The sequence below is a fragment of the Anomaloglossus baeobatrachus genome, chromosome 5 (genome assembly GCF_048569485.1).
Source record: "Anomaloglossus baeobatrachus isolate aAnoBae1 chromosome 5, aAnoBae1.hap1, whole genome shotgun sequence".
NCBI lineage: Eukaryota > Metazoa > Chordata > Amphibia > Anura > Aromobatidae > Anomaloglossus > Anomaloglossus baeobatrachus.
Window position 1 is genome coordinate 367,704,814 of NC_134357.1, and position 12,275 is coordinate 367,717,088.

Below are 12,275 nucleotides of genomic sequence, written 5' to 3' on the forward strand. Positions count from 1 at the left end.
CACAGCACTAATTCCTGCCAACAAACGAAGCCAGAAGTGGAGCTGCCAAAACTGGCAATACTAATAGCAGAAGGTCGGGAAAGCTGTGTAAATACAAAATAATAATATAATAATAATATAATATAACATTTTTTATATTATATATAGTGTAGGGACCTACAAGCATGAGGTTCCCGTGACGAGGGTTGAAGGCTTACGTCTTTTGGCCATAACGCTAACAAAAAACCTCATATTTTTTTTGTACAGGATACAGCCAGGCCCCTTTTTGTTCGGCCTTGCTATTAGAGTTTCTGTCCCTACGTAGCGCGCAGTGGGGGTACGGCTTGGCAGCCCGCCTGATCTAATAGTATGGGCGTCACCTAATAGGCTGCGGGTTTGTGACTGTGCGTCTGCTAGTGTGAACAGTGCTCTATGCAAGCCACTAGTGTGCAGTTTTACCATCCAGCCAATGGCTCCACCTGCACCTGTGTTGCCTCCACCTAGTGGGGGTTTAGCTGTATCCTGCTGGAGTAGTAGTAGTCTTTTGGCCTGAGCAATATACAGCTGCAATTCCATCTTACTGTAAGTAATAAATACAAAATATAATAGTAAGTCTTTATATTAGGAAAACGGCTAACTGCTAACTACAGTGGGACCTTGGATTACGAGCAGAATTGGTTCCGAGGGATGCTCTTAAACCAAGTTACTCTTCTATCAAAGCGAATTTTCCCATAGGAAATAACTGAAATGTAGACAATTTGTTCCACAACCCAAAAATATTTACTGTATTTATGTAAACTTATTACAGTAATACAAAATAATGTGCTGTATTCATATAAAATTACAGTACACTAATAGAAAATACTGTACAGTAAAAAACATATAAAGCAAATTAAACTGCACGTTAGCTTATAATAGAATTATTGGTGTGCGAGAGGTACAGTATAAGCAATGTGCTGCACTGGCTAGCAGAAAAAAAGTACAATACCATATCCACAAATGGAAATTGATAGACATGCTATATAGTATATACTGTACAATGGTATGCTGTATACAATATACAGTACATATGTACAGAAATGTACCTCCAGAGCAGGTCAGAGCTTGGTGGAAGGAAAGAACCGGAAGTGTGCATGGTGAGTATTTGCTCTTATTGCAAATCACTGCTCTTAAACCAAGTTACAAATTTTTAAAAACCTTTGCTTGTCTTGCAAAACGCTCTCAAACCAAGTTACTCTTAATCCAAGGTTCCACTGTATTTCTAGACGAGAACAGTCCCTTTTAAGACCCATGTATAGATATCGGACTGTGATATGTAAACTGTTTTACGGGACTATTGCCCCGAACGCAGCAGCCTCATAGGGATATATGAAAACCTCAGCCAGTCTGAACATGACCGTCTATACTGAGATCATGATACAATCTATACAATCTAGCCTTCTAGTTCAAACAATCATAGTTCCATAGCATCATTTATTGCTATTCAGGATTGATGGATGATATATACAGTGCCTTGCGAAAGTAATCGGCTCCCTTGAATTTTTCAACCTTTTCCCACATTTCAGGCTTCAAACATAAAGATAAAAATGTTAATGTTATGGTGAAGAATCAACAACAAGTGGGACACAATTATGAAGTTGAACCAAATTTATTGCTTATTTTAAACTTTTTTAAAAAATAAATAACTGAAAAGTAGGGCGTGCAATATTATTCGTCCCCTTTACTTTCAGTGGAGCAAACTAACTCCAGAAGTTCAGTGAGGATCTCTGAATGATCCAATGTTGTCCTAAATGACTGATGATGATAAATATAAGCCACCTGTGTGTAATCAAGTCTCCGTATAAATGCACATGCTCTGTGATAGTCTCAGTGTTCTGTTTAAAGCGCAGATAGCATCATGAAGACAAAGGAACACAACAGGCAGGTCCGTGATACTGTTGTGGAGAATTTTAAAGCCGGATTTGGTTACAAAAAGATTTCCACAACTTTAAATATCCCAAGAAGCACTGTGCAAGCGATCATATTGAAATGGAAGGAGTATCATACCACTGCAAATCTACCAAGACCCAGCCGTCCATCCAAACTTTCATCTCAAACAAGGAGAAGACTGATCAGAGATGCAGCCAAGAGGCCCATGATCACTCTGGATGAACTGCAGAGATCTACAGCTGAGGTGAAAGAGTCTGTCCATAGGTCAACTATCAGTCGTACACTGCACAAATCTGGCCTTTATGGAAGAGGGGCAAGAAGAAAGCCCTTTCTCAAAGATATCCATAAAACGTGTTGTTTAAAGTTTGCCACAAACCACTTGGGAGACACACCAAACATGTGGAAGAAAGTGCTCTGGTCAGATGAAACCAAAATCGAACTTTTTGGGCACAATGCCAAACGATATGTTTGGCGTAAAAGCAACACAGCTCATCACCCTGAACACACCATCCCCACTGTCAAACATGGTGGTGGCAGCATCATGGTTTGGGCCTGCTTTTCTTCAGCAGGGACAGGAAAGATGGTTAAAAATGATGGGAAGATGGATGGAGCCAAATACAGGACCATTCTTGAAGAAAACCTGTTGTAGTCTGCAAAAAACCTGAGACTGGAACGGAGATTTATCTTCCAACAAGACAATGATCCCAAACGTAAAGCAAAATCTACAATGGAATGGTTCACAAATAAACATATCCAGGTGTTAGAATGGCAAAGTCAAGGTCCAGACCTGAATCCAATCGAGAATCTGTGGAAAGAGCCGAAAACTGCTGTTCACAAACGCTCTCCATCCAACCTCACTCAGCTCAAGCTGTTTGCAAAGGAAGAATGTGCAAGAATTTCAGTCTCTCGATGTGCAAAACTGATAGAGACATACCCCAAGCGACTTGTGCTGTAATCGCAGCAAAAGGTGGCGCTACAAAAAATTAACTTAAAGGGGACGAATAATATTGTACGCCCCAATTTTCAGTTATTTATTTTTTTAAAAAGTTTAAAATAAGCAATACATTTCGTTTAACTTCACAATTGTGTCCTACTTATTTTTGATTCTTCACCATAACATTAACCCCTTAGCGATCCATAAACTACTGGGTATGTCATGACTCGTGTGAGGTTAATCCCCGCCCCTGCCGTGGACAGCTGACGTGTGCCTGCTAGTCGCAAGTGGAATCGCTTCCACCCGCGACTATTAACCCCTTACATCTTGCTGCCAAAATCTGGCAGCGAGCTGTATATGCGCGCCGCCATTATGATGACTTAGCCCGCCCCCATCAGAAATCACGTGACTTACGGTGGCAGCCATGGTAGCACGGGGTCATGTGATGACGCCTGTAGCTAACACGAGTCACTTGCTCTCAATGCCGGAATAGTGCCGGCATTGAAAGTAAAGCAGCATATCTGCAGATCTCAGCTCTGTAGCTGTGATTTGGAGATATAGCACAGTGATCAGACAGCTGATCCTTATAGCCCCTTAAGGGACCTAGTAAAATAAAAAAAAAAAAGTTTTAAAAAAATAAAAAAAACCTAAAAGTTCAAATACACATATTTGGTATCGCCGCGTTCAGAAGTGCCTGATTTATCAAAATATAAAATCAATTAATCTGATCAGTAAACGACGTAGCGGCAAAAAAATTCCAAACGCCAAAATAACGTTTTTTTGTCTCTGCAAATTTTTTGCAAAATGCAATAACAGGCAATCAAAACGTAGCATCTCGCAAAGATGGTACAGTTAAAAATGTCATCCCGAGACACAAAAAATAAGCCGTCACTGAGCCATAGATACCGAAAAATGAGAACGCTACGGGTTTCGGAAAATGGAGCAAAACGTGCGTCACTGTTTTTGGACAATCTTGTGAATTTTTTTAACCCCTTAGATACAAGTAAACCTATTCATGTTTGGTGTCTACAAACTCGCACCGACCTGAGGCATCACACCCACACATCATTTTTACAATATAGTGAACATGGTGAATAAAATATCCCAAAAACTATTGTGCATTCACACTTTTTTTGCAGTTTTTCCACACTTGAAATTTTTTTCCTGTTTTCCAGCACACTATATGGTAAAACTTATGGTTTTATTTAAAATTACAACTCGTCCCACAGAAAACAAGCCCTCATATGGCAAGATTGACGGAAAAATAAAAAAGGTACGGCTTTCGGAAGAAAGGAAAAAAAAACCCCGGACAAACGCAAAACGCCCGGGGGCTTAAGGGGTTAAAATTTTTATTTTTAAGGCACTGTACGTGTTGTTAATTCCGGGGTTATGATATATGAATACCTTGTCTCTACATAGCGTATTGTGGTAAGATTGGATATACAAGTAAAAAATGTTTTTAATATTTGCAATGGTTATAACGGTAATAAAGTCTGTTTAAAGATAAGTGCTTCTGAAATTGTTAACTGTTACCTGTACTGTCCTAGGGGAAACATTCAGCCCTATTAGAAGATATCGCTAAATTGGAGCAGAAGAAGACGGAGTCAGAAAATCTGGCCCAGAAATTTCAAGACAGAGTAGGAAAAGAGGAGAAAAAACTGATAGAAAATGAAGAAACGCTGCATCATCAGGATCAGAAGCTTCAGGTTAGTAGGCATACATATGGGAGAGGTCACATATAGCGAACAAATATTGCATCTGTGTGCAAATTCACTGCAAAATATGCTGGACTTACGCATCTGTGTGTTGCAGCCCGAGTACGGACAGGTCAACGGTCTCTTGACTCGAACTTTACAGCATTATAAATGCCTATGAGGCATAAAACACTTCCAAAAAGTAAGAAGGAAGCGACACACGTGGTTTGAAGCAAAAACAGTCTCTTTATTCCAAATCCATAAAAACGTCAAATTGGGGATAGGCAGGGTACAGAAGGTACAAGAGCTACACAGTAAAAACAGACAACGGCCACTTCATGCTGGCCTGCGCTTCAACTGGAACAGACAGCGGCCACTTCATGCTGGCCTGTGCTTTAACTGGAACAGACAACGGCCACTTCATGCTGGCCTGCGCTTCAACGGGAACAGACAACATGCATTTTTCACTGGCCTGTGCTTCAACAGGTCTAGATCCGTTGAAGCGCGGGCCAGCATGAAATTGCCATCATCTGTTCTTACTGTAGCTGTTGTACCTTCTCTACCCTGGCTATCCCTAGAATTTGACGTTTTTATGGATTTGAAATAAAGAGACTATTTTTACTTCAAACGGTGAGCGCTGCCTTCATATTCCTTTTTACATGCTTTCACTTACTCCTTCATTAGGATCTAGAAGCAGAGCACCACATACTATATGTTACCACAAACGTTCGCCTCAGCGTACTTATATGATTCCAAGATAATAGTGAATCCTTTCTCTTTTTTTCTCTGTACTTGGGCAATGGACCTTAATACACTGATGTGTGTGTGCAGCATAAGAGCAAATTTACACAGATTGGTAATGGCTGCTTATTGCAAATAGATAGCAATTTTACACACAAAACCATATGGCCAATTACACACGTGGTCAAAATTGTTGGTACCCCTCCTTTAATCAAAGAAAACCCCACAATGGTCACAGAAATAACTTTAATCTGACAAAAGTAATAATAAATTAAAAATCTATGAAAATGAACAAATGAAAGTCAGACATTGCTTTTCTGCTTCCACGGAATTAAAAAAAAAAAATAAAACTCATGAAATCGGCCTGGACAGAAATGATGGTCCCTTAACTTAATATTTTGTTGCACAACCTTTTGAGGCAATCACTGCAATCGAATGATTTCTGTAACTGTCAATGAGATTTCTGCACCTCTCCACAGGTATTTTGACCACTCCTCAAGAGAAAACTGCTCCAGTTGTCTCATGATTGAAGGTTGCCTTTTCCAGACGGGATGTTTCAGCTGTTTCCAAAGATGCTCAGTAGGATTTAGGTCAGGGATCATAGAAGGCCACTTCAGATTCAGAATAGTCCAATGTTTTCCTCTTAGCCATTCTTGGGTGTTTTTAGCTGTGTGTTTGGGTAATTATCCTGTTGCAAGACCCATGACCTGCGACTGAGACCAAGCTTTCTGACACTGCGCAGCACATTTCTCTCTAGAATCCCTTGATAGTCTTGAGATTTCATTGTACCTGAACAGATTTAAGACACCCTGTGCCAGATGCAGCAAAGCAGCCCCAGAACATTTCTGAGCCTCCTTCATGTTTTACTTTAGGGACAGTGTTCTTTTCTTGATATGCTTCATTTTTCCGTCTGTGAACATAGAGCTTATGTGTCTTGCCAAAATCTTCCATTTTTGTCTCATCTGTCCATAGGACATTCTCCCAGAAGCTTTGTGGCTTGTCAACATGTAGTTTAGCAAATTCCAGTCTGGCTTTTTTATGTTTTTTATTTTCAACAATGGTGTCCTCCTTGATCGTCTCCCATAAAGTCCACTTTGGCTCAAACAACGACGGATGGTGCGATCTGACACTGAAGTTCCTTGAGCTTGAAGTTCACCTTTAATCTCTTTAGAAGTTTTTCTGGACTCTTTTGTTACCATTCATATTATCCGTCTCTTTGATTTGTCATCAATTTTCCTCCTGCGGCCACGTCCAGGGAGGTTGGCTACAGTCCCATGGATCTTAAATTTCTGAATAATATGTGCAACTGTAATCACAGAAACATCAAGCTGCTTGGAGATGGTCTTATAACCTTTAACATGCGTTTCTATAATTTTCTTTCTAATCTCCTGAGACAACTCTTTCGTTTGCTTCCTCTGGTCCATGTTGAGTGTGGTGCACAACATGTCACCAAACAGCATAGTGAGTACAGTGGGTATGGAAAGTATTCAGACCCCTTTAAAATTTTCGCTCTTTGTTTCATTGCAGCCATTTGGTAAATTCAAAAAAGTTCATTTTTTTCCTCATTTAATGTACACTCTGCACCCCATCTTGACAGAAAAAAACAGAAATGTAGAAATTTTTGTAAATTTAGTAAACAAGAAAAACGGAAATATCACATGGTCATAAGTATTCAGACCCTTTGCTCAGTATTGAGTAGAACCACCCTTTTGAGCTAGTACAGCCATGAGTCATCTTGGGAATAACGCAACAAGTTTTTCACACCTGGATTTGGGGATCCTCTGCCATTCTTCCTAGCAGATCCTCTCCAGTTCCGTCAGGTTGAATGGTGAACGTTGGTGGACAGCCATTTTCAGGTCTCTTTAGAGATCCTCAATTGGGTTTAGGTCAGGGCTCTGGCTGGGCTTGTCAAGAATGGTCACAGAGTTGTTCTGAACCCAATCCTTTGTTATTTTACCTGTGTGCTTATGGTCATTGTCTTGTCTATACTATCCAAGAATCGCGATTCTTGGATAGTATAATCTTGTATTTACATTCTATTCAGTTATTACCTGCTACTAAGCACACAGACTGTTTGATATACGCGACCAACCTTAGGCCCCCTATCCCTGTCAGCCCCGGTGATACAGACAAATTAGTTACTCTGAACTGTGCACTCTTTTCTCTCTGTGGTTTTACTGCTTTGATTAATACACTCCTTTGAGTCAGTGCACTTATCCTAGAACTAGGGAGGATTTGCCTAGGGTCCAGTCACCTCGGAACGGGGGCGTCACTACAAATCAGGACGCTGACCCCCGTACTCTAGGAAGGGAAAGGTCAGGGCTGTGGCCCCTCTATGCCTTTCTTCTCCTACTATTGTTTTTAGTGTTGGCTATATGTATGTATGTAAATTTTGATATTCAATAAAAATTATTTTTATTAAAAGTAGAAAAGTCTGAGGTTTTGAAGCAATATATCTACTTTAGATATCCCTTATTGGTATTCTACCAGATCTGTGCCTTGCCACAATTCTGTCTCTGAGCTCCTTGGGCCGTTCCTTTGACCTCATGATTCTTATTTGGTGTGACATGCACTGTGAGCTGTGATGTCTTATCTAGACAGGTGTGTGCCTTTCCAAATCAAGTCCTATCAGTTTAATTAAACACAGCTGGACTCCAATGAAGGAGTAGAACCATCTCAAGGAGGATCACAAGGAAATGGACAGCATGTGACTTAAATATGAGTGTCTGAGCAAAGTCGGAATACTTATGACCATGTGGTATTCAGTTTTTCTTGTTTAAAAAATTTGCAAAAATTTTTACATTTCTGGTCTTTTTCTGAGTGTACATTAATGAGAAAAAAATGAACTTTTTTGAATTTGACAAATCGCTGCAATAAAACAAAGAGTGAAAAATTTAAAGGGGTCTGAAAACTTCGTACCCACTGTATCTGTAGACCTATATACAGGCCACTGACTGATTACAAGAGTGTAGACCCCTGTGATGTTAATTAGTGGACACACCTTGATTTAACATGTCCCTTTTGTCATATTATTTTCAGGGGGACCATAATTTCTGTCCATGCCTGTTTCATGAGTTTTATTTTTTTAAACATTCTGTGGAATTATGGTTGAGAAGCAACGTCTGACTTTCATTTAGTCATTTTCATAGATTTTTTATTTATTATTACTTTTGTCAAATTCAAGTTATTTCTGTGACCATTGTGGGTTTTTCTTTCATTAAACGAGGGGTACCAACAATTTTGACCACGTGTGTATGACCCCATTTCCAAAAAAAAGTTGGACCCTATTTAAAATCTAAAGAAAGTAAGAATGAGTTTGAAATCTCCTATATTTTATTTACAACAAAATATAGAATACAGATCAGAAGTAGAAAGTTAGATATTTTTCCATGTCATTTGAAAAAAAATCCTCATTTTGAAATGAATGGCAGCAACACACCTCCAACACGTTAGGCCTTGGCCTTTTCTATCTTTGTATGGCATCCCGCCTTCTTTTTACAACATTCTGTAAATGTCTGGGAAGTGAGGAGATCACGTGCTGGAGTTTTGGAAGAGGAATGTTGTCCCATTCCTGGCTATTGTAGGATTCTAGCTGCTCAGCATTCCTGGGTCTTTTTTGCCAGATTTTTAATTTCATAGTGCACCAAATGTTTTTTATTAGTGAAAGGTTTGGACTGCTGGTGGGACAGGTCATCACTCCAACTCTTCTCTGAAGCCATGCTGATAAATACAGTATGTGGTTTAGCATCGTTTTGCTAAAATATGCAAGGCCTTCCCTGCCATAGATGTTGTCTAGATAGGAGCATTTGTTGTTCTATAAACTCTATATAATCATCGATAGTGACTTTCAAGATGTGTAAGTTGCCCATACCATAGGCGCTAATCAGGGCCGGACTTTGACAGAAAAGTAGCGCTTGCACACAGACCTCACCAGTCCACTTACTATACACCCCTCAGCCCAAATCAGTGAATTTAGCTTTTATGTTGTCATGTCCCCAATCACTCTCTTAAAGGAGTTATTTGAAGAGCCACATGTGAATGGCACAGCAGTGCCGTATGATTCACCACTGATCTATTTACATGATGCTCTTAAGGACGCTTTACATTCTGCAATGTACCTTACAATGTGTCGGCGGGGTCACATCGTAAGTGACGCACATCCGGCATCGTAAGTAATATTGTAGCGTATGACAGCTACGTGCGATTGCGATTGAACGGTAAAACGTTCATCGTATGCACGTCGTTCAATTCCTAAACATTGAACGTCAGGTTGTTCTTCGTATCCGGGGTAGCACACATCGCAGTGTGTGACACCCCGGGAACGATGAACAGATTTTACCTGCGTCCTGCGGCACCCGGCCGGCAATGTGGAAGGAGGAAGGTGGGCGGGATGTTTACGTCCCGCTCATCTCCGCCCCTCCGCTTCTATTGGCCGGCTGCCGCGTGACGTCGATGTGACGCCGAACGTCCCTCCCACTCCAGGAAGTGGATGTTCGCCGCCCACATCGAGGTCGTATGGACGGGTAAGTACGTGTGACGGGGGGTCACTCGTTTGTGCGGCACGTTCAACAAATTGAATGTGCAGCACATACGATGGGGGCGGTTACGATCGCATACGATATCGTATGCGAAATCATAACATGTAAAGCAGGCTTTAGAGCTGCAGATCTCAGGATCATGGATGGTCCCAGCGGTCAGATCCCAAGCAATTGGAAAGTTATCCCCTATCCAGAGGATTTGGGAAAGGGAAAGAGACAGACAGAGACAAACGGTGAAAGAGACAGACAGAGACAGACGGTGAAAGAGACAGACAGAGACAGACCTGGAAAGAGACAATATATAAGAATAAGGCTGCACATCAAACTTAGATAATGGTATGATGCCTCAAGCATATGGAAAAATATTGGAATATACAATGAAAAATGCTACTTGCTAATTTGAACATGTGAATAATGAATTGCATACCTGCCATGAATATTAGGAAAAAGGAGATATTTAGCAATCGCATTGATCAATGTAACTGAGCCCCAAGGCCTCGTCAAGGCATATCTCTATATTGGGGTCCCTAGCTCTGTGACCCTAACTGTGTGTCATCTCATTGCAATTAAAAACTGCTATGGGTGGAGAGGGGTAACTAAGGACTTTCTTATATAGGAGATGGAAAAAACATGGCCGAAAGGGGCGGAGCTGTGTTCACATTCAGAAAAAAACTACATATAACTGAATAGGATAACTGAAGTGAGCACTAATATATATATATATGAGTGCAAGCCAAAAATACATACTATATATAAGAATAAGGCTGCACATCAAACTTAGATAATGGTATGATGCCTCAAGCATATGGAAAAATATTGGAATATACAATGAAAAATGCTACTTGCTAATTTGAACATGTGAATAATGAATTGCATACCTGCCATGAATATTAGGAAAAAGGAGATATTTAGCAATCGCATTGATCAATGTAACTGAGCCCCAAGGCCTCGTCAAGGCATATCTCTATATTGGGGTCCCTAGCTCTGTGACCCTAACTGTGTGTCATCTCATTGCAATTAAAAACTGCTATGGGTGGAGAGGGGTAACTAAGGACTTTCTTATATAGGAGATGGAAAAAACATGGCCGAAAGGGGCGGAGCTGTGTTCACATTCAGAAAAAAACTACATATAACTGAATAGGATAACTGAAGTGAGCACTAATATATATATATATATGAGTGCAAGCCAAAAATACATACTATATATAAGAATAAGGCTGCACATCAAACTTAGATAATGGTATGATGCCTCAAGCATATGGAAAAATATTGGAATATACAATGAAAAATGCTACTTGCTAATTTGAACATGTGAATAATGAATTGCATACCTGCCATGAATATTAGGAAAAAGGAGATATTTAGCAATCGCATTGATCAATGTAACTGAGCCCCAAGGCCTCGTCAAGGCATATCTCTATATTGGGGTCCCTAGCTCTGTGACCCTAACTGTGTGTCATCTCATTGCAATTAAAAACTGCTATGGGTGGAGAGGGGTAACTAAGGACTTTCTTATATAGGAGATGGAAAAAACAGGGCCGAAAGGGGCGGAGCTGTGTTCACATTCAGAAAAAAACTACATATAACTGAATAGGATAACTGAAGTGAGCACTAATATATATATATATGAGTGCAAGCCAAAAATACATACTATATATAAGAATAAGGCTGCACATCAAACTTAGATAATGGTATGATGCCTCAAGCATATGGAAAAATATTGGAATATACAATGAAAAATGCTACTTGCTAATTTGAACATGTGAATAATGAATTGCATACCTGCCATGAATATTAGGAAAAAGGAGATATTTAGCAATCGCATTGATCAATGTAACTGAGCCCCAAGGCCTCGTCAAGGCATATCTCTATATTGGGGTCCCTAGCTCTGTGACCCTAACTGTGTGTCATCTCATTGCAATTAAAAACTGCTATGGGTGGAGAGGGGTAACTAAGGACTTTCTTATATAGGAGATGGAAAAAACATGGCCGAAAGGGGCGGAGCTGTGTTCACATTCAGAAAAAAACTACATATAACTGAATAGGATAACTGAAGTGAGCACTAATATATATATATGAGTGCAAGCCAAAAATACATACTATATATAAGAATAAGGCTGCACATCAAACTTAGATAATGGTATGATGCCTCAAGCATATGGAAAAATATTGGAATATACAATGAAAAATGCTACTTGCTAATTTGAACATGTGAATAATGAATTGCATACCTGCCATGAATATTAGGAAAAAGGAGATATTTAGCAATCGCATTGATCAATGTAACTGAGCCCCAAGGCCTCGTCAAGGCATATCTCTATATTGGGGTCCCTAGCTCTGTGACCCTAACTGTGTGTCATCTCATTGCAATTAAAAACTGCTATGGGTGGAGAGGGGTAACTAAGGACTTTCTTATATAGGAGATGGAAAAAACATGGCCGAAAGGGGCGGAGCTGTGTT

At 40.0% G+C, this 12,275-nt stretch overlaps 1 protein-coding gene across 3 annotated transcripts in view; it reads left to right on the plus strand.

Annotated features, from left to right (window-relative positions):
* The window catches only part of IFI35 (interferon induced protein 35), a 115,713-nt gene that overhangs the window by 76,125 nt on the left and 27,313 nt on the right, over positions 1 to 12,275 (plus strand). For all 3 annotated transcript variants that reach the window (XM_075349965.1, XM_075349966.1, XM_075349967.1), the window contains one exon: positions 4,390 to 4,548. In XM_075349965.1, the coding sequence (XP_075206080.1) occupies positions 4,390 to 4,548 (159 nt within the window). The remainder of the gene's footprint in view (positions 1 to 4,389; positions 4,549 to 12,275) is intronic.